At 40.2% G+C, this 22,847-nt stretch overlaps 1 protein-coding gene across 6 annotated transcripts in view; it reads right to left on the reverse strand.

Moving 5' to 3' along the window:
- Positions 1-22,847, reverse strand: part of Ca-alpha1d (Ca[2+]-channel protein alpha[[1]] subunit D) — a 68,874-nt gene that overhangs the window by 5,793 nt on the left and 40,234 nt on the right. For 2 of the 6 annotated variants that reach the window (XM_077413682.1, XM_077413679.1), the window contains exons 22-41: positions 22,638-22,807; positions 22,347-22,434; positions 21,549-21,656; positions 9,212-9,264; positions 8,771-8,917; positions 8,208-8,409; positions 7,309-7,578; positions 7,099-7,182; positions 6,795-6,983; positions 6,584-6,686; positions 6,235-6,383; positions 5,899-6,123; positions 5,180-5,384; positions 4,970-5,103; positions 4,763-4,864; positions 4,360-4,461; positions 4,176-4,285; positions 3,695-3,826; positions 1,973-2,334; positions 1,143-1,589 (exon numbers count right to left, since the gene is read on the reverse strand). In XM_077413682.1, the coding sequence (XP_077269808.1) occupies positions 1,143-1,589; positions 1,973-2,334; positions 3,695-3,826; positions 4,176-4,285; positions 4,360-4,461; positions 4,763-4,864; positions 4,970-5,103; positions 5,180-5,384; positions 5,899-6,123; positions 6,235-6,383; positions 6,584-6,686; positions 6,795-6,983; positions 7,099-7,182; positions 7,309-7,578; positions 8,208-8,409; positions 8,771-8,917; positions 9,212-9,264; positions 21,549-21,656; positions 22,347-22,434; positions 22,638-22,807 (3,382 nt within the window). Of the gene's footprint in view, positions 1-1,142; positions 1,590-1,972; positions 2,335-3,191; positions 3,236-3,694; positions 3,827-4,175; positions 4,286-4,359; positions 4,462-4,762; positions 4,865-4,969; positions 5,104-5,179; positions 5,385-5,898; positions 6,124-6,234; positions 6,384-6,583; positions 6,687-6,794; positions 6,984-7,098; positions 7,183-7,308; positions 7,579-8,207; positions 8,410-8,770; positions 8,918-9,211; positions 9,265-14,677; positions 14,786-21,548; positions 21,657-22,346; positions 22,435-22,637; positions 22,808-22,847 lie in introns of those variants that run through there. The other 4 variants (XM_077413680.1, XM_077413685.1, XM_077413683.1 and 1 more) reach the window with 4 other exon arrangements.

Here is a 22,847-nt window from a genome sequence, read left to right on the forward strand (position 1 = left end):
TGGTGTTAGGTGTACAGGTCGAATTGCAGTTAAGAATAAAGCGTAAAGATATAACAAGACTTGTTAGTTCGAAAGCTGACAGAGCGCGTGCTTCGAGCAGCGGTTGACCACCTTGAGCAACACTTTGCTTCATATCCACGTCTCTCTTCGTATTGTTCTTTGTGCCGATCCCTTTCGGGAGATTTTGTCGTGCAGGGGTTGTTTGAATGAAAAATGATTGTATCTTATACATCGAACCGCCTGATTGTAAATATGCTGCAAATTCAAGTGTATTATTTTAGCTAAAGCTCTTGTTACACATTTCTTGTTTCAAATCATGTCATTTGACGCGATTGAACGTATTAACTTTTAATTTAATACGATTAAACATGTTAAATGACGTAGTATTACACGCAAGAAACATGTAAAAATAGCTTTAGTCAAATGTGTCATTTTCAGTTTATGCTTGTGAAAATAACACACTTGGATTTGCAGTGTAGATTTTGCACGTCAGGTTTATTTGATTTCCATTTGATGAAATTATTTCGACTGCTTCAATTATCTTACATCAAAGCAAATTTTGATTATTAAACTTATTCTTTGATTAGAAATTAAATAATAATTATGTGCCTTAATAAAAACTAGAGAAATTTTTTAAAAATTATCAAAAGAATTGCCGAGAAAATTGAAGCATGAATATATAATGCAAGAAACTGAATTTAATGAAATCCTAAACATAACGAAATATAAGAGAATTGTTGAGGGTGCATCGGTGTATTTCATTGATAATCAATCCTTTGCGATCGATAGTTTGAATATTAATTCAATTTTATTCTCTTTGCCAAAATATTATTTGACGTGATAAATTCCGTGCGTAATTACTGCATTATTTTACAAAAGTTATAAACAAATAGAATTTATAAATCATAACAGCGTTTATGTATATTACAATTATAATTTTCCTGTTTATCTCGAGTGATAAATCTCGCGATAAAACAACTATTATTATTATTACATAATCACAATATTATCACTAATATTTAGTTTTGGATCGAATATCGGATAATTTATGATAAAATATAATTTGTAAGTCATTTTTAGATCGTTTGGAAAAATAATGTGTCGCGATCGCCAAGGATTCACTCGCGTGTGCCTTTAGTCACCTCTGCCGTGGTAGGACGACGCTCGGTGCGACAAGCAGGAGGCGCAGACGCGCCATTGTCGCGAGTCGACGTCGGCGAGGAAGCCGGCCACGGCGATCGCCTGGTTCTGTGCCATTTTAAGGCCATTGGCGACGGTGCGCGTGCCGGGGGGGCCCGACGACGACGTAGCGGCCGCACCACCGGTCGCGGATCCCGCCGCCGTCGTCGTGGCGGCTGCGGCGACCGCGTCCCGCGACCGGAAGCTCGCCGGTGCCGATTTGCCACCGGCGGTCGCGGCGTCGCGACGGGCCTTGGCCCGGCGCTTCGACGACCGGCCGCCCAGCACGGTGACATGGGGTTTCCCTGTCGTGCCCCGCGCCACGCCGCCCTCCGAGTGCGGGTTCCACCTGCCGGAATCGCTCGATCCGCTTCCGGTTGACGTGTCCTCATCGTTGCAGTCGTCTAGGGCTGCGTGCGAGGACACGGGGACGTTTTATCAATGGGACGTAAGCCTATATAGTCGCGCCTAAGTTTTCGCAAGTCAGTCTTACTGTGATGGCGAACGCGACGAAATTTTTTTAAAAAACAAGAAGCTAAAATTTTAACTTGTATAATTTTACAATAATTTGATTATTTTTGTGTAACGTCAATCACTATATTTTTAATAGTAATTTTCAATTTTTTTACCATTCATTTTATTTATGAATGGTTAAATACCCAAGAGAATTTGGTTTTATCAGACGAGTGAAATGAATTCTAAGTAAATTAATTAATTGGAGAGTGAGACTCCTCAACGCCAGCACAGCGACAGGGCAGTCTTGGCGACCGACTGAACCGACGTTTTCCCGTACCGTGATTGCTCCAAACTGCGCAATCGACACAGCAGCCCCGCGACGCGTAGGTATAATAACAGTTCGTCCCGTTTGACGAGGAAGCGGGGCTTGAGCTCGTCGCGGTGGTCGAGGTGTTCGCGCTCGCAGTGCACGACGCGGTGATCGTCGTCGTCGCGACGCTCGACCCGCTCGTCGTGCCGGCCGCCGCGGATGCTGCTGCGGTGGCTGCGGTGGCTGCCGTTGCTGCCGTTGCTGCCGCTGCAGCGACGGGGGTGTGCACGGCGGTGCCGGTGCTCGGGGTCCCGGTGGACGAGGACGGTGGGTTCCGTCGCGGCGGAGGCGTGGGTGGCGTCAACTGCCGCTCGATTCCGTCCTGAAGACTGCACGAGCGTGCATCACACGCACACACGCGGGGTAGGACGGCAGGAGGGAAGAAAAGAAAAGCGTAACGGCCGTTTTTTAGTACGTTAAATGCGTGGCAGATAAACGCACCCCCGAAAGCCTCGAGACATTTTACTTGAAATAAGACGGCTCTAAATGAGAGTCTGAAATGGAGTAGGAAAATGCTCTGACGTCTGGGAGAACACAAAACATTAGATTTCATAACAAATTTGTTAATTTGAGATGATAAATAACGGTTGTCTCTCATCTAATGTGGAAAAAATTTTCCCCTTTCTCATTTCAGATCTCTCATTTATTATTTATTTCACTTTCTACAATGAATTTAATTGTTCAAGATTTTTTAAGAAGAAACATACTGTAACGTGTCGTTTAATAAAATGATTCAGGACAATTTAAAAGATAATATTTTGAAGAAAATTAATATTGTTTGTGAGTCGGCCAGGTTTTTTATCGAGGCATTTGGAGGCGCTCATCAAGCATTATCATCAAAGTATAGCGATAATCTCTACAATTAGTAGTAGTAGTACAAACAACATGCGATCAGCCGGACATAAATTACCGCGCGCGGGACCCAAATGCATTCTCCTTGCATTTCGAAATACATGTGTGATCCGCCAGCGCGTCTGATTATTCTCGCAGCTTTGCAAATCGATTCCCGTTTAACCGGTGTTTCTTATACGTGAGTCATTATTTCTCGTAAAATATATAGTTGAACGGGATTCTCGTGGCATAATTAGTGAAAGACGCATGCAGCCGCGCAGAGCAAGCAATGCGAATCAAACAGAAAAAAAAATGATGGAAAGCCAGCTACTGATCGCCCCCTAACTTGTCTTACCATATTCGCTATTGGGATGGAGATAGTTACCGCTACCCGATCCACTGAAACGGTACGATAGTAAACAGAAAAGCGAAAGGGATAATGTGAGAGATGATGCGAATCGACCCGCTCTAAGAGGCGAAACAAATAACTTGTTGCAAGTGTGGGAAAATTTAGCTAAAAGTCGCATAAAAATTGTTTTATTGTTTTATACGTTATCGCGCGCGCTTAACAAAAAAAAGTAATTAAATGAAAGGTGACGCAACCGCGTTTTTCCTCGATTATATGAATATTTAGGAAGATGTTTTCGCGTGATATAATGAGCCAATTAAAAAATCAAACCGATGAGCGTCCTGCATGCACTGTGACGTGATATACCGAGAGACAGAGAGAAGATAAATCGTCGTGGGAAATAATAACTGTCGATTACACACGGACGAGACGTGATGGTCTAAACAGAAACAGGACACTCGCCGCAATTTATCTCTCGCTCGCTCGCTCTGTACGCGTTCTGTACTTACTCGACCATTTTGTAAGACGTCTGTTGCGCCGGATTGCCGAAGGCAGCGAGCGGTCTCAGAGGGATATTCTCTTCGACGCCCGTCAGTCGCAGATCGGTCCCCATCTGGTTCATCGCGCCGTCACTTAGACCACTGTACGATACATTTTTCACGCGTCAATATACAAGCAATTGATTAATCGACTATATAACTAATTAATCAATATAGTTGAGTTAGCAATTTTAATGTCTTTTAACAAAAGCATTCGAAAGAAATATAAGCCACGCTCTAGATGCCACTTGTGAGATATTTTGGGAAAACTTTCAAGATAAATGTTTCTTTTTACGCATTTTGTTAAAGTATAACCAGACTATTTTGGGTCAGTTTAATTGCTTCTTGTTGTTCTAACACTTTGATATCACAAAATTAAATTTTAACGTTTGGAAATATAAAGAGAAATTATCGAAGAGATTAATTTTCATTTTTTAATCAAAAGAATTACCTCGCTACATTTGGCACAAGTTGGTGAGCGATTTGTTTGGTGACATCCGCGACGGCAGTCCTTCGCAACGAGGCATACGGTAGAAAATCTATGGAATTGGTCGGGGAAGCCTGCGAGAAAGTTTTTAATTAGTACGCAATCGACAGGAGAGAATGAGAATTCTATACGTTAAAACATCACGTGCCTTCGCAGCGGCGGAGTTGACCTTTAGCGATTTCGCCCTGTGGAAGCTGTGATGTCCTTTTCGCATGCTGGACCACACGCTGCCAAAGAGCGAGTGGTTTCTCTGAAAATATTAACAATTGCGTAATGTGCTATTGTAGAAATTATTATTATTAATTATTAACCATTTGATTGTGTTCAACTTCGGCAATTGTAGCTCCGATTATGCGTTGAGGATGACCCAAAGAAAGGGTCGAAACTTACGCTAATCCTATTTAACTAGACTATATTATAATAAATTATATACGCGCATACTAATTGCAGCATCTGGCTTTTATTGCCAAATTCGTTAACGTTATTTAATTTTAATAATTATTATTTATTGAGCTCTTTGGAATATAAGATACGACGATCGTTGATCTTACCCTGTGCATAGGTTCCGGATTGTCGTCGAGGAGTTCTTCCAAATTGCCGGAAATCGCGCGTTTTAATTCGGGGCCAGCTTCGTGTAACGTTCTCAATCCGGCCTTTTAAATTGAAATTGCAAGTATTATTATATATGAAATAATATCCAAATATGATCCTAACTAAGTTCTAAACACATTTTCTCCCAAACTGGAAAAAAAACTTACTTGAAGGGTCACAGTATTGTGACAATCTCTGTCGCCGTCCTTCATTTCCTGTTCCTTGCGCTTCTTGAATCGACGGAAATAGTCCTGGATGAGGAAGGTCGCGTAAAACTTACCGACCGTCACCTCGTCGTCCACTGGAAGGATCGATTCGAAGTGTAAATTTAATTCCGCGAATAAAAACAAATTTCACGATGGAAGGAAAACGCTCACCTCCGGGCGGTGGTACGACTTGATCGAGAAGCTTCGGACTGGTCCTTTTCCAGATCTTCTTGATCACCGCCCTGAGTTCGGCGTTTGCGTCGTCAATGTTGCCCTCCGTCTTGATTTTCAGCGACGTCCTTACGACGGCGAACAAGGTCGCGTTGAACAATACGGTGCCGTCGCTGTTCAGCGGCATGTTCATCGAGACGAGTCTCTGAATTTTTTAATATATCGATATTAGGGACGATTCCCCCCGTTAATTTATTAACATCTAGAACTTATACCGGAGGTTAATCTATATTTATTTCTACCAAAGAAATCTTATAAAAGAAAAAGAGAAAACAAATTTAATAAAATTAATCATCTACATTTCAGAAATTAAGAGATGTTTTAAAAATAAGTAATAAATTATTTAAAAAATGTCAAATGGGTCATTTCAACTCCCTTGGTAGTTCTACCGTTAAATTCTACCTTGGGCAACAATTCTCTTTGTTTGTTCGTTAAATACGAATGATAACAGTTTTTCTATTAGAACCTGACACATAGCAAAAGTCATAATCTATCGAATACAATGAGGAGAAAACAAAATAATTAATATAGAATAAAAACATGCAGCTATTTGTAGAAAATAATATTTTTTCTGTATCAATAACAAGGCAGATAGGCCATCGTAGATAAATCTACAGATCTATAATTATGTAATTATGTTATTAGAGTCATTTACTAACCTTACAAGCTACTCTATGGGGGCACAGCTTTCCAAAACCCAAGGGCGGCGATATTTTCCTTAGTAACGTTACCACATCCAGATGTTTGATGCGCCCCTTGGCATCGGGATCGTACTCGGACCACAGGCGAATAAACTCGTCCAAGTGGTGCGGCCCGAGAATCGACCAATCTCTCGTCAAGTAGTCGAAGTTGTCCATGATAACGGCGACGAAGAGATTGATGATCTGTTTTCCGCGAGATACGCACGATTAAATTTAGGAGGATCTATATCGAGGATCTAAATAATAAAATAAAAATAATGCGAGACGGAAATAATTGGAACGAGATGCACTTACAAGAAACGAACAGAGCACGTAGAAAGATATGAAGTAAGGAAATGCAATGTCCGACCCGCAACTATTCTTGTCGCTTTCGTCGCTGTTGGAGTCGCATTTAACGCTATCTTGTGACGAACAAGCCATCATTATTTCTTGCCACGCCTCGCCTATGGTCGCAAACATTCGATCATGATTTTTTTCAATAGTACAATACTTTACGATTGCATATTTTAATCGTCAAAAATTTTATTTGGGAAATTGTACATCGATTTCTGCTAAGCGAAAACTAATGCGAAAATTCGAACACAATCGTAACATTTTCATCTTTTAATATCAAATATTTCACGCCAAATAAAATTGTATATACCTGTTGCCGATCTAAACAGAACCAACACGGCTTGTGGAAAGGACTGGAAATTGTTATTACGATTTATCGCCGTAGAATCGTCTATCGCGATCTTTCCGAACACCTGAAAAGAAGCGCTCATTTGAAATTACCGTCGTTTATGTGCTTCAAACACGCAGTGTTTTTTTTTTTTTTTTTTTTTTTTTTTTTTTTTTCGATCGGCGTTGCTTACCTGCATGCCTATCACAGCGTAAATGAAAAAGAGCATTATAATGAGAAGGGCGACATAGGGCAGAGCTTGAAAGGACTTGATAAACGTCCATAAAAGTGTTCGGATGCCTTCCCCTCTGCTCAGCAGTTTCACCAATCTCATCACGCGAAACAGTCTGAAGAAATTGATGGAAATGATAGTGGATCCAGGCTGCAACGATGACAAAATGGTTTAGCGCGCGGCAGTTTTATACTTCCGCCTCTCAAATATAATCACGAATATTGCCCCGGGTGCTCGATCAAAGTCGAGCGCAACGGATACTCACGTTAACTTCCGAATAAACGATATCGATGAAACTTCCGAGCACGATAATAAAGTCGAATACGTTCCACGCATCGCCGAAGTAATTCTGCAAATTAATAACGAGCTCGTTTATAAGCATAATTAACTCTGGCGTATATAAAGTGAAACTAAAAAACGAAACATTTTGAACAAAATGCGAAATGTAAAATTACGCATAGATGCGAGCCCGCACCTTAAATCGAAACGCAGCCAACTTAAACACAAACTCGAGGGCGAACACGGCGGTGAAGATCATGTTGAGAACGTCCAGGACATTCGTGTAGATATCCGGCTGGCGATAAAATTTCATTGCGAGCGTCACGGTGTTGATCATAATTAGCGTGAATATCGTGTATTCGAACGGTTGGGAGGTGACGAACCACCAGACTTTGTACTGTATTCGATGCTTCGGTATGTATCGGCGCACTGGCTTAGCTTTCAGCGCGAACTCGATGCAATTTCTCTACAGAAAGAAGCGACTATTAATTCTCCACGATGATCACAATTAATGCTGTTTACTCTTCGACAGCTTCGAAAAATATATATTTGCGATATAATTGCAACATTAGACATTTTATTCGGATTTTGTCGTATAATTTTATAAATGTGTGCCTATATTAGGTACTATTATATTCAATTAATAATTGTATAATTTTGATTGTTCGAAACTTCGATCTTCAAAGATTGTAATGTCGAAGCTTCGAAGTTTGAATATCGAAGCCTTCGAAGCACCAGCCCTAGTCACAATGGGATCTTCGTATGACTTATTGTTAGTTCTATAATCTTAGTTCTGAGCATTTTATTGCCGAAGAAAATTGTAAACGAAATTGTAAATAGTGATACTCTATTCCCATTTTTTTAAAGTTTATTATTCTTGATAAATTTTGAGACAAAGGTTATATCACATTTTATTTTCACAAATATTACAATTTAATGTAACGTTTAATACAATGCATATTTCGAAGCGTTTGCTTTAGAGTTTATTGAAATTGGGAATGTTCTCAGGGTCATGCGTGATCTCGTCGTGGTATTAGTGCTAATTATAATGTGAACACAATTAACCCATTAATTTAATATACTCGTGTGATTCACCTGATTTTTATCGAGCTCGCAGTTTTTGTACTCTTGCTCGCCCTCGTTCTGGAAGGTGACAATAACGAAACCGACGAAGATGTTCACCATGAAGAACGCAATGATGATGATATAGATGATGTAGTAGGCGGCCACTATCGGCCGAAAATTGTGAATTGGTCCATGATCTTCTTTGTTCGAATCGATCGACCACTCTAAAAGTCTGTTAGCATGCATGAGAGACGACGTTAGCTATCTGACTTCTCGCATTTAGAACTGCAGTACCTACTTATCCATTTTCTTAGTATTTTGTTAACAAAATTACGCATTTATCGAAATGATATATGAAAAAAATAAGATACTTGTCTGAAAGATCTGAGAAAATAGCATCAAGAAAGAGAAAGTAGCAAGAAAATAAGAAACGAGTTCGTAATGGAAACTTTGTTGTATATCGACATTGAGATTGCTGGTAAAAGCAAAGATTGCATAAGTATAATAGCCTTTCGTACCGTAATGTATCTCGATAAGAGATACGTAAATCTTGAAACAATGTTCGTTGCGAACGCAATGCAAGATATACTTACGATGGCCAACCTTCGAAAGTCGAGACCGTAAAAAGGGTCAACATCGCCTTCGCAACGTTATCGAAATGAAAACTCTGCCGATCCCAGTGTCTGAGTTTCATGACCGGCCTGTTAATATTACCGTCTTCGAATTCCAAATAAGTACCCCTGGAAAGGAGAGTTTCTTGCACCGTATTCTGAATGTGTGGCCTATCGAAATCTTTCAATTGTCCGTGAATTAATGAGAAAGCTCATTACAGAGAAAAAATTTCTTCTCATTACGTGTAATATATTTTCAAATTGGAGATATGCTCTCTTATCGGTACGTTATTGTTATGTGCGCACAAGATTACTGACGATTTTTAAAGATATTTGTGGTTTTCGATCGCAATTCTTGGACTTTATTAACAATTACGGGAAATTGAGCTATTTTTATTAATTTATAACGTAATTAGAACTTACTGGCACTGGTCCTTCGTCATTTTCGATGCATCGGAACAATAGAAAAACTTGCCCTACACAATACAAGAAGTTCGTCAATTTCGATCGCCGTTAATACCGTTAACGTGTCCGTTAATACGGGACTAGAATTTACGCAACATGTTAAAGCTGCGAACGACACGCTAGCGTTCTTGAAATTCAACTTGATGCCATTCACCAGGCTAAACAAATTACTTTTCGCGCAAATAGGTTTCACTACATGTGAGTAATTATCTGTTATTATTTGTGATCCGTCAAATATGAAATATATAATTAAAAACGCATTATACATATAATCATCATATATACTTCAATGTTCAATTGCTGTTACGTAATAAATAAAATCGCTACGAGAGAGCCTCGATATCTCTGGCCTCGTCGCAATTGAATCCTTCGTGTAGAATAAAAAATCTCAAAGATCGCCAGCATGACGGGTTACACATCAGCTGTGAATCGGCCATTCACTTGCGGTAGCATTGTCAGCGGCAGCAACAACGAGAGACGTGATCGAGCAAAGTATAAGAGGGTGTTAACGTGAGAGGCAAAAACGTGGTATATATGGAAAAAAAAGGACACATTCCACGTCGGCACGTGCATACATATGTACAACAAGGTACGAAGGCGATGCGTGGGGTTTCCTCGCGATGATTTCCGCGATCACGTCCATGTTATAAATAAGCGTTTCGTCGCGCTTGGTGGTGAACACGGACATTGAGTGCATAAGCACGCTGAGGGAGAGGTGTCGGTGAATATGGGTCCTTCGCCCCCCTCGCCTTGAAACCCGCGTCGCGACCATGTGGACGGAGCGAGGACGGTGCAATAATCGCGGGGGGAACACCCTCTCCAGTCATCCGAACTTCCACGTTCGCGCAAATTGATTCATCTCCGTCCTTGTCGCTTGTGCGTTTCATGTATCGATATCAAAATTCCGCTTAAAAAGAACAAAGTCTCACGTGGTTTTGAGCTGATGGTGTCGCGAAAAGATTTTAAATTTTTATATCTCGTTTAACAACATAAACATCAGCCATAAATAACAATATTAATTCCAAATAACTTTGTCGTCAAATCTCGGACGAATTTGCGTAACAACCCCAGCAATTATTTATTCGAGGAAAATAATGTGTCATTTTCCGAAAGAGATGTTTCGTGGCGGAGGTGTATTCTCATTAGCGGGCGCGCTATTATTGCACCTCGACGGTTTAAAGAGCTGATGGCGATCTATAGACGCGCGGCGCGCGTGTAAAATGCTCTCGATGAAATCTGCTGTGATCGCTCCATTATCCGTCGACATGGCGCGCGCTCGCGTGGGCCCGGACACGACATGGGAAAAAAAGCACGAACAATGGGCCACCGTGACGCGCCAAATTGGTACTATAATTGCCACCTACGTAACACGAGCTGGTGCGGGCCAAAATAACGAAACAGATTGAAACAACAACGCAGAGCCCACCTCCCATTCCCGCGCCGACAACAGCGTGATAGCTGACGATTTTGCGATCGCCCTCCCTCCCACTCTTCCCCCTCGCTTTTCTTCCACCCTCCTGGCCTCCTTCCTTCTTTTTGTAATCCATAATTGCTTGCAAGTAAAAAAGCACAGGCGTCGTACGTGTCCCGCGGCTCGTGCAGAAGCAGCACTATATCGTCGTAATCGCGACATATATATATCTTCCCTGTTCTCCTATCTCGTTATTTTAACGTTAATTTCTCTTCTTCTCCCGTCACGTCGTGTCTCCTGACTCAGATATCGTGCTTTTCACGTATCTCTCTTTTTGCATACGTCGATAAAAAGCGATGTTTGTATTTATATATATAAAAAAAAAAACGTTCCTGCGGCTTATAGAATGAACGATCACTATGAGCAACATTAAAATATTCATCGTCGAGCGACGTTTATGTTGCCTGAGCAAACGCCGACAAATTTAATTCATTTCCGATAATAATTACCCTCTCTCTCTTTAATGATTACTAGAGAACGCCATAGGAAGCCGTTAATTTTAGGCAATTATTCGCTACGACATTATCTTGTTATTAGAAAATATATTGTCTCGCAACCTCATTTTCGAACATTTTTCCACGTTTTGATAACTTATTAATTCTCTTGATGGTTTTCACCTTTGCGGCAAGAACGTTTCGATACATTATGCATAATTTTAACGAAGAGACGATAAAATTTGAAATAGCAGATTTGTAAAATATTGGCGAATAATTATTACGAATGTATGCTAATTAATATCAACATGTGACGCGTTAATGTTTCATCCAACATCAACGACCCAGTGCTCCATTTCGTACAAAATTTATCACCTTCCTAAGAAATATTTAACTAACTGTTCCATCTGACTGCAAAAATATCATATTTCTGTCATACTCACTTTTCGCTATATATTATTTTGTCAAATAGCTTCGCCAGATGAAGCATCCTCTCTCTGAATGAACTTCTCTCCTAAATACAGTTTCAATATCTGACCATAGAATATAACTCGTATTTTGGCAAGGTAATATCCTCGTGGAATCATCCACGAGAATCTCACAAGAGGCATATCACAATTATCCAAAACAAATTTAATTTTCTTTAAAAAATATACTATTAAACCAAAATCTCTAGGAGGTATAGGTATCTTAATAGGTGAAACAATACGGACACGTATAAAAAGAGACTTGTCTCTTAGATTTTTACAATTATCAAAATATTGCAAAGAGAATGAAATCGATTCCGAACAGCTGTGATACGTCTCTTGTCGAATTGAGTATAGCTATACGCGCACAGATACTCGCGATCAAGATAGTACAGGAATGTGAAAATTCCGCGACTTTGTAAATCCGATTATTATCAGCGCAATCACCTTCCTCGCCTCGTGTCAAAAATGACCGTTCGCGCACTTTGGCGTCTCCGAAAAGAAAAAAAAAAACATTGTCCGAAGTCCCATGCAACACACGTTTGTGACCAGGGCGAACCGTAACCACGAGCGTAATCTGACTTTAAGTCCCTGCTTGAATATCCTGTTGGCGATTCAGGCGATTACCTACATCGACGTGATGCAAGCAGACTTGTTTGCTACATTAATAAGCGTTATGCTCAGCGGAAGCGGAATGAGAGTATTTCGTTTGCTCGAGCATCCGCGTTCAATCAAAACTCGGAATTTCAATAGAGCCCGCAATTTCGCGAAGGCAGAGCAAATATCGATTTTAAAACAACGCTCACACGGGGAATCGTATGGCCGGCTCCGTCTATACACTTGCCGTCTCATTCCGCTTTTGCCGCGTGAATATATGAACGTATATGTGTAGCAAAGTCGACAGAGAGTCTCGCGCAAAACACGCGGAAGTACGTCGGAAACTTTCTGTGCGTATAACATCTAAGGGGAGCTAACCCGCTAATGCGCCTCGAGTCCCGATCGGGGCCGCATGTGGAGTAACTTCAGTGCTATTTCATACTTTGCGACTGTGAGACACAACGCTGTCTTACGAATAACATCTGTGTGATATCTCTCTACGGCTGCTCGAACAATCTATCTTTCATCTAAGCCCTAAGTTCAGTCTTTATTCTTCCTCGTGGAATCGTGTGAGTCGTGGAGAAAACTGGTGTCTAGTCGTGGCAAAACGAGACGAACGATTAATTATTCACGCATAAATTGCTATAAAACTGTTCGAGTTATTTTCGACCATTTTTGCGAAGATATGTCATAAATATTAACAGAGCATTAATAAACGCGAGATAAATCGGTATTCGAGATAATTGGTTGACAACAACGAAGAGTCTTCATTAATGATAAGTCCATTTGCATTTATTAATTGTGTAATATTTGTCATAATTTAATTGACCCTGTTTTATCGTGTATCAGGTGCCGTTACACCGAAATTCGCCTCGTTCTGTCACGTCATCACGTGTAACTCGTGGTTTCGGTGCACGTGGACGGCCAGCATGCACTACGACTAAAGCTTCATTCTCACATATAGCGAAACTGGCATGCCTGGTTAAGGGGGAGGGGGGGGGTCTATCTTTAAACGGGAGGAAAGGGGAGTACGATATATGATATGCGTATCGTTGGTGTGTGACGAATAAATAAATAAATATATATATATATATATATATATATATATATATATATATATATATATATATATATATATATATATATATATATATATATAGTTTGCACGTCGACGTATATTACACGACAATCTCGCCTGGTTTTTCTCGGTTAAAAGCGTTATATTGTTAATAACAGCGTTACCGTGCTCGAGGATGTAAAAGGGGAGATGTACAAAGAGAGAGAGAAAGAGAGAGAGAGAGAGAGAGAGAGAGAGAGAGAGAGAGAGAGAGAGAGAGAAATATCGGCAGCAACGAGATGCACACGTGCATATATATCCGAAAGGGTAATCCGTCATCGTTTCCGTGTCCTTCCGGCCGTCAGGATCGCGCGCGATACCGCGATAATTAATGATCGACAGCACGATGATCGATACGCCGCGCGGATAATCAGATAATGCGCCTCTTATCGGGCAGAGATAATTCCGCGACAAAAGGAACCCCTTTCGGGAAAGAAGTTTCCCTTCGCCGGAACGTGTCTGGGTCATTCCACAGCCACGTTATTGCGTTAGAAGCTTCGCAACGTGTCCGAAGTCGCTTCGATACTGTAAAATGTGCCTCGCTGCTGATACGTTCCCTCGTACGGTTTAGGACGTTAAAAGTAAAGTGGGAAAGAACGACTCTTGGAACAGACCTAGGCAAACTTTACGAGTGTTTCCGATCTTTTCTAAATGTCAAGAAAAATGTAAAAAAAAGTCAATTTTACAAAATAGCTTTTATTGCTTAAGTCTGATTCAAAGAAAAATTTAGGAAGATGCTGGGAATTATAATATTGCAAAATACAGAGTAGACAGATAGGACAAACTTTCTATGATTATTTTCAGTTGTATTATTATTATTTAACGTTTTGTTCTTATTATTATTTTTTTTTCGAATAATAATCTCTGATTTTAAGTTGATGTAATTTACAGTTAATATTCCGGATAAAAATTATCTAAAAAAAAAACGATCAAGCGTATAATCCGATATTGTCATAAAAATTTTATTTGAGAGAAAGAATATTTAACATCTCGCATAATTAATTAACGTTTTGCGATTCCGCGTGACGACCATCACACCCTATCTCCCATCGCTCTCCGTATTTCGCTTGGGAAAATTCGGTCGCCGAAGGTGCTTGGCCGGAAATTTACCACCGTCGCCGTGGGCGACGGAAGTGAACGTAAGTGCGGCGGGCGGCGGCGGGAGGATAGAAAGAAAATAGTGGAGGGTACGGGAAGGCAGAGAGAAAGATAGAGAGACAGAGAGAGAGAAACAGAGAGAGAGAGAGAGAGAGAGAGAGAGAGAGAGAGAAAGAAAGTGGTAACGCAATCTCGTTCGCTTAGTAAGCTTTCTAAGTGGATGGCTGGATGTCTCTTTACCTTAAACAGCTGTACCCCGATAACAGCGAACATGAACTGTAGGAGATAGGTGACCAACATAATGTTGCCGATCGTTTTAATGGCGACAATCACACACTTCACTACGTACTTTTTCACGTAGCGTTTTTCGGTTGCGGAGACGAGCAGGGCGAGCGAGCACAGCGGGGAACACGTGGGGTGGTGAGAGAGTGAGAGAGAAACAAAAAAAATAGAGTAGCATTAATTTAGGGTGGCCTGGGTAATCATCACTCCAAGGGGCTGAGGGGCGGGGGCGGGGGCAGGGGCGGGGATCTGTGGGGCCGTTCGGATAGTGGAAGTTCTCGCCACGATTTTTGAATTTTTTTTTCCTTTATATCGTACTCGCTTAAATATCGTCTCGTTCGCGTTCTCAGTCGTACGTAGCATTTTATATAGCCCTCGCTAGCTCGATTTATCCTCTCTTTCTGTATGTGGTGTATATATATACATATATATCTGTTTTTATTCTACGAATTTCTTACGCGCGGCGATTTCTTACACGACTTGATCGATCCCTTTGAAAGTTGCGCAGCTTCTCCTCTGATTTCCTCTCGATTCCTCGGAGCTCTCTTTCCTCTCACAGATCTCCGGTTTCTCTCTCTTTTATCTTTTATTCTTTTTTTTTTTTTTTTTTAGTTTTATCCCTTTTACTCTCATCGCGTGAACTAAGCCCTCGCCATCCATCCATCAGTGCTCGATGTTTTTTCTCGGCAATGCACCTATGGGACTTTTGGGCGGGGAAAAACCTCGGCGTACGTTTTCCTCGAAAGTTGATTTTACACGTGTGAGATCACGAGCGTGCTCGGTTACATTCGTGGATCCCCCGTGTGGGATAACGCTCGTTTCTCGATAAAATTCGCATTTGCCGCTAGTAAAACGTTATCACTTCGAATATATATATCGCAGATCTCGAAGATTGAAAGTTAAAATTGAAAAACGAAATTTTACGAAGAAATAAATCCAATAACTCGGATGTCATGTTTATTATTCATGTTTTACTGATTAATAACGCTATATATATATAAATATCTATATATATCTAAATTTTTTTCGTCCGTCACATAAAAGTATATCCTGCAATACGAAAAAAAAATCTCGTCTTGCCGTAAACACAATTTTCGGGAATGAGCTCATCCGAAATTCGGTTTCTCGAAGATCGCGAAATTGGCCGAAAAAGCTCCGCGACTCTCTGCGAGAAGCTCTATCATAAAAATTTCACCTCAGACTCCGGCCGGCGCGGCGGCGCGTCGCGCCGGGCATCAAGTGCCGCAACAATATTATTTGTTGCCTTTTCTCACGCCTGCACAACTGCTGCAAGCTATACGTTGTAGTAGCAGTCCGCGTTTGAGGTGTATTTTCACCCCGTCTCGCACCCCGTCGAACGAGAACTATCAGGCATTTGCGAATTAACTCGCGGGGCTAGCTTACGCTTAGCTACTTCTGTGACACCCAATACTGCGTCGCATACTTGTAATATGTACGTGTGTGTGTGTGCGTGTGAAGGAGCATGTGATGGTAGGGCGATCGATACACATGAAACTACGAGCGATATATATATGTAGAGAGAGAGAGAGAGAGAGAGAGAGAGAGAGAGAGAGAGAGAGAGAGAGAGAGAGAGAGAGAGAAATATATATATGTATATAGAGATATAGATAGACAGATAGAGAGATAGACATAATATATATATATGTATATATGTATAGATAGGTAAGTAGATAGATAGATATAATGTCGGGCTGAACGACTTGTCTCTGCTTATAAGATTAATAATCAGAACAAGCTAATATATAAAGATGGCCTAGAATGTCAACTAATCTACCTTCTACGTTACTCTAATATCTTCCTTTATCGTGTCTAATAAGCGTCGAATTCCACATTCCGACAGCCTCGATTCAGCTTCGCGGAACATTATCTTTCTGCATATTTACCCTGTTCGATCGCGTTTAACGGCGAATGATCGGTATCTTTTATCGAGCGGAGAACCTTAATATTTCTTACGAAGTATTTATATTCTCTCTTGTTCGCGAGTGTTTAAGCTCCGCAGATACTTTGGCGTTGGAAAATTAATGGTACTTGTAGAACTTCGCAAGAAGAAGCGCGCGAGCAAGTTCGATAAAGGATCAAGCGCGCGATTGCAGAAACGATGGTCGTATAGGAGAGTTCCGCGGTATATAAAATTAAATGCAATTAAATTCGATTTGTGTGTGTGCAACGCCTGATTTAGCCTGACCGACATTGATTCGCCTAGCCGCTTCCATCGAGCTCGCCTAATAAGCAAGGTTATCCGATTTTATCCGAACGGGATTTTATCCCATTTATATAATCGATTTCGATTGCCCCGTCAATCATGCACGACGATCAAACGTTCCATTTAATATCAATTCTAGAAGTTTGAACTTCGCTTTTAATTTCTAAAAATTTAATTTCAGCAATCATCCCGAATTTGAAAATGTTCATAATCATACAATAGTCGATTGTCTGTGTGACATCATTCCGTATTTCTCTGTTTTTTTTTTATTTATCGTTCTAATAGTGAAATATTTTACGACAACACTCGTAGCATTTTATGGTTTGGTCGGAAAACGAAACTAAAGTCACGAGATAAAATCGGACAATCGGGATCGACGATCTCCAAAGCCTATTGAAAATAACGGACGGAGAAGGAAATTGCCGTGGTGCTTCCTTTTGCAGCAATTATGGGTCTGTGCGCGCGTGTACATAGGGACCGCTTTTTCGTGATCTTTTCCCCTTTCGATTTGTCCGACGGCGAAGTCCCGCGGCGAGTGGAGCTCATGGAGAAATACAATGCCCTTTTTCCTCTTCTCCTCCACCTTTCTCTCTCGTGTTAATATAGCGGCACACCACTGCAATGCTTAGCCGGCACAAGCATGCAATTCTTAAAAACATCCTCTACTACCAGTCTTAAAATCACGGAAGTCTGCATGAGTCTTTTTTTTTATTTCTTTTTTGATGGGTGGGTAGGTGTGTGCGTGTAAAAATATGAAAATTAAAGGAATTAGTATACTCTTGGATTGGCCTGCTTGTATCTCGCGCAGATGTGTGTATGTGTGTGCTTATTCCTGGGAGTTATATTGTATATGTGTATTTGGGAAGGTCGGCGCAACGTTGAAGGATTGCCTTGGATAATCAGAAAAGTAGCTATATATTTTTATAGACAGATTTCCTTCGTTTACGTTATATGAAGATTTTAATAATTTATATTGTTCTATATATACGAAGCGTACGTTTCAGAGAAAAATAAAAATATTTGAGATATATTAAGATGACATATTTAAACTTTTTACTTAATTTGGTAATTTTAGCGCAATTTTCCGAGTGCCGATCTGCCTCTCAATGCATAAAAAATATTCGTTTTCTCAATATATCACGAGCAATTAAATTAACATTATCTCTTATTTATATAAGATCAATAATATCTTATAAAGTAAATCTAGCGAGATACGGATCAAGAAATTTCCGAGCTGGCGCTGTAAATACTAATTATATTCCAGCGCCGTTCTCATTTCTTAAAGAACTGCAAGTTTTTTTGTAGAATGTTATTTAAGACATTCGCCACTTCGGTTTTGAATTCGTCTCATCCGCGTCGTCGAATCGACATCTTTGATGACTTTCTTCAGCTTTCGAAAGAAAAAAACTGCACGAAGCGTGATCACCGGAGCGTGCCACTTTGTTCTTCTTCAAAGTTGAAGAAAGATGATAAATTAAGCCGAAACGAGAAATGGTCTCAGCAACTTCACAAAAGAATTTCCAGAAGAAAAGAGTTCGAATATTTTTTATTCACTATAAATATACGCGTCTGATATGAGAGAATGCGCGTGATCTGTGTGCGTATGTGTGTTGCGTGGCTGTTTCGTGTCGTCTGAACAGCGATTTAGTCTATCAAGTCTCGAGCAGCAAAAAGTCTCGTGATGGCAAAAAGAAGAAAGAGAGAGAAAGAGAGAAAGAGAGATATATATAATATATAAAACAGGTATATCGTAGGTATGTCCAGTTGAGGGGGGGTAAAAAAACGAAGAAACGAAAACCAATGCCGAAAGAGCAGAGGCATGTTAGGTCTTGCGTAAAGCCGCTTTTCCCCTTTCTCATTTCTCTTTTATTTACAACTCGACTATCATCCCCGATCTGCTTTTGAGCCACCGTCTCATCTCCCCCCGGTCACTCGTCCGCTATATATATGCATATATTAAATTACATCGGCGTGGCACGATTTACTATAATAACAGGTCAAATGAAGTAATTGAAACCAATGGAATAACACCGCGATCTTTCAGTGATAACATAATCATTGCAAAACCGTCAAAATATATGTAACTAATCAGTTGATAGTTATTGGGAAAATATTAATATATATTTTTGATAATTATTGGATATTTGGAGTTATTGGAAAAATATTACAGCTACCAACTTTTCTATTAAAAAAAAATCATTATCAATTTTATTCAAGAATTTTAATTTACTTGACCTAGTATTATTCTTCATACATACTAGGTTTTTTTCTCTTTTCTCAATTACACACTATATATGAACTATTTATTGTTGCTACAATTATTTTTATTACGCATGTAACTGACTTCTTAAAACGTGCGATAATTTTCGGTCGTCGAAATACTTCAAACGAGGTACGTGCCTAGATTGAACGTTATTCGGTTCTGAATGCAGTGGAAATATATCGAATCAAATGTATCGATGTCGAAGCGACAAAGAAACGTATGATACAAAATTACTATCTCTTTTTTATGGCTCTAAATAAAATCGTGTACATTTGCGTATGTTTAAAAAATCGCTGCGAAGTGCAATATTTCTCGAATTGCTTTCATTTTTGTGGACAACAGTTTGACGAAAACGGTATTTGTTTTTTTTTCCCCTTTTTATTTTTCATAAAATAACAGCGGTTTTTCCTCGCTAAAGCTATCGACAAATACTATTAATGATTCAATTTTAATCTACTGGCAGTCTCTGAAAATATTGTTCAATGTTTAAAACAACATGCATATACGACATAATTTTATCGCGATTTAAGATTGTCATCGTGAAGAGAAAACCATGCTATATAGTGAAGGAAACGATGGATGATATTTTACATAGTTAAACATCGGTACGTGGAGAATGCCGCTGAGAGAACTGTTTTCACACCAAACCCGAGAGAAAGAAAGCGAGAAGGAGTGAGAGAGATGCGTTATTTCTATTATTTAAACATAAACGCGGTATTAGAATGTAAATAATCTGGTTGACTCGATGGATAGCCTGTCGGATATATTCTAACAATAAATAAAATTCACTCGCGCGCTTTTCTAAACCGTACTTAACCCGGTCTCGAGCTACGTATACTTAGCAAAATATAGCAAAATAAAATTAAATGAAACTGATTATTCAAAATTATGATAATCTACGAAGAGAAATTTCATTGCACGCGCGATATACACTTTTCATCGATAAACATTGATTTTCTCTTTCCTACGTCACACACTTAAAACATTTTCCAAGGCACAGTTTCAAATGGACGTCGATTTGAATCTTTATAAATAAACAACTTATATCTAAAGAAGTAACATAATATAATGGTAAAATGAAGAATTCAAGTTCGGCGTAAGCTACGTCGATGTAAAATCGATTTGTCATCGGATAATAAAGGCAAACGATATCATGCTGGCCTTCGCCAGATGGGGCGCTTTGACATAAAAGATCTTATATACAGTGGGAACCAAGAACACAAACGTGGTCCCAGTGAGAGGTTTCGGGGAGAGAGTGTCGAGACAAGAAACCCAATTATGAGTATAAGTTAGACGCAAAAGACAGCTTGTTTCACAGGGGAGAAGGATATACCCAGAGGTGCATCTGTCAGAAAAAACAACATTCGCCTCGTGCTCGCGCCCCTCGACGATTATTATTTTCCACGTGCCGCGCGCATCGACGCCGTTTGTCGATGTCGGAGATTCAGACATAGACGTTTCACCTAATTGGACGATGCGCTCGTTAATTCCGCAACATCACTTCTTCCTCGTTCACGCGAACCAGCGATCCATATATCGATAACGAACGAAGTAGATTTTCTACGAAAAAGCTTTCTGCGCGCGCGACGGTTATTGATAAAACTTACTCAAAGTATATGTATTCACACGTGTGTATCGAGTGCACAAAAAACGGTGATAAAAGTCTCGCGCGTGCGTGTGTTTGAAAATCTGTGAGAAAAATCGGCAAAAATCCAAGGAGAGCGGTGCAGGGACTTGACATGGAAAACACATAATTATTATCGACGACGAAAAGATTTGATCTAATTACGAAGCAAAAGCTGGAGTACGTATATCGTCAGTCTCGATTGACGATATATATTTTCTCGAAAAAAAAAACAGGAAAATCCTTTCTAGTCGCGTTTCTCCATCGGATTTAATCACTTCTAAATCAATCGCGATCTTTAGATTCGACTGCGTGCTTTTTTGCAACAATTTAGGCGAAAGAAATAATCGTCGAAGAAGCTGCCGAGATGTCGGGCAAAGGCTTAATAAAGTAGTCGTAACAGTAGTAATGAACTTGGTGATGGTGAATTAAATTTCTGGCATATTAAGAAATGTGTGGATAAACGAATGAACAAATGCTGAAAACGGATACTTGAAAAAGAGAGAGAGTGAGAAAGAGAGAGAGAGAAAGAGAAAGAGAGAGAAAAAGAGAGGGGTGGATTTGAGGTTGAGATTTTAAGAGGGTTTTTTTTTTCTTAAGGTGTTGTGGGGGTATATCGACTGGTAATATATTATATGCCACTCTAGTGTATATTATAAGAGGTTCGGAGGATAGATTTTCTCGGGGCCGTGTCGGTATCGGGGCCCGATAATCCTACCTTAAAGAGCTGTACGCCAATGACGGCGAACACGAACTGCAGGAGGCTGGTGACGAGGACTATGTTTCCGATAGTCTTTACCGCTACGATGACGCACTGTACTACGTGCTGGGTTCACAATATTAATCACAATATATATTCGCCCTTCGTGACAGTGAAATGGAAATTGTGCGCGCCGCGCCAAAATAAAAGTTATAACGCTCGTTTCGTTTCGTAACGATATATCTTTAACACGCATTCTAGTCGCATTCCGTCAAATTCGTGTAGCTTTCTTCTCGTGGAGAACCAGCAGAGAATCTGGACTTCATTAAAATTCTAAACAAAGATACTCGAGACGAATTTCTCAATTCAAACTAGAAGTATACGTCTTTCAATATCTCTTCGCAATATATGGAGAAAATGTGTGGATGTGTCGTTGCGTTAATTTCGTATTGACGATAAATAAATATTTTGTCGATCTCGGTAAATAAATTTTCGCGTGGTGACGATATTCGCGCGCAAGAAAAATTCTCGATATTGTATACAGGGATGAAATGTAATTTCTCATTTCGCCGTTAACGTGACTTTTCCGAAGTTACCTCGGCGCTCTTCCACCATTTGTACACGAGTAATTGCAATTTCGCACACGCTTGGCGACCAACGTCGGACTAACGAGAGCGACTCTGTAATCTAGCTGGCTGTGTGTACATATTATACGGTCTGGCGTTATTATTACGTATACTACGGCGGGGCGTATGCTGTGAATTGGGCCGGTTTTAGCGGACTTAGAAAAACAGGTGAGACAAATGAAAGAGATACCTTTAATCCCTTGGCGCGATTGATGGCACGCAGCGGCCTCAGTACACGGAGCACTCGGAGCACTTTGATGAAAGAGAATGCGCCAGTGCTGCAAGTATACAATAAATAAATAACGGCATCAGTGCAAAGCACGACAGATATAACGAGAAAAAAAATGCCTCTAATCTTTCGGGCAATCGAACTTTTTTAAAAATGAATTGCCCTTTTTGCACAACGAAAAATTGCACGATTACAATTGTACGTGATTTTTTATTAATGTAAACAATAATAATATAAAGAACAAGATTATACTTCATGGGTGTCATGGAAATGAGAGAGGCGCAAACGACGAGAAGATCGAGCAGATTGAAAGCCGATCGGCAGAACGCGCCCTCGTGGATGATGAAGCCGTACGAGACCATTTTGAGGCAGATTTCGATCGTGAAAACGGTAGTGAAAAAATAGTCAAAGTAGTTCAGTATCTGCAACAAAGCGTAACCAGCCAGTTATTTCGTTAGTATT

Source organism: Temnothorax americanus, unplaced genomic scaffold, assembly GCF_048541705.1.
Source record: "Temnothorax americanus isolate GAGA-0224 unplaced genomic scaffold, ASM4854170v1 Scaffold33, whole genome shotgun sequence".
Classification (NCBI taxonomy): domain Eukaryota; kingdom Metazoa; phylum Arthropoda; class Insecta; order Hymenoptera; family Formicidae; genus Temnothorax; species Temnothorax americanus.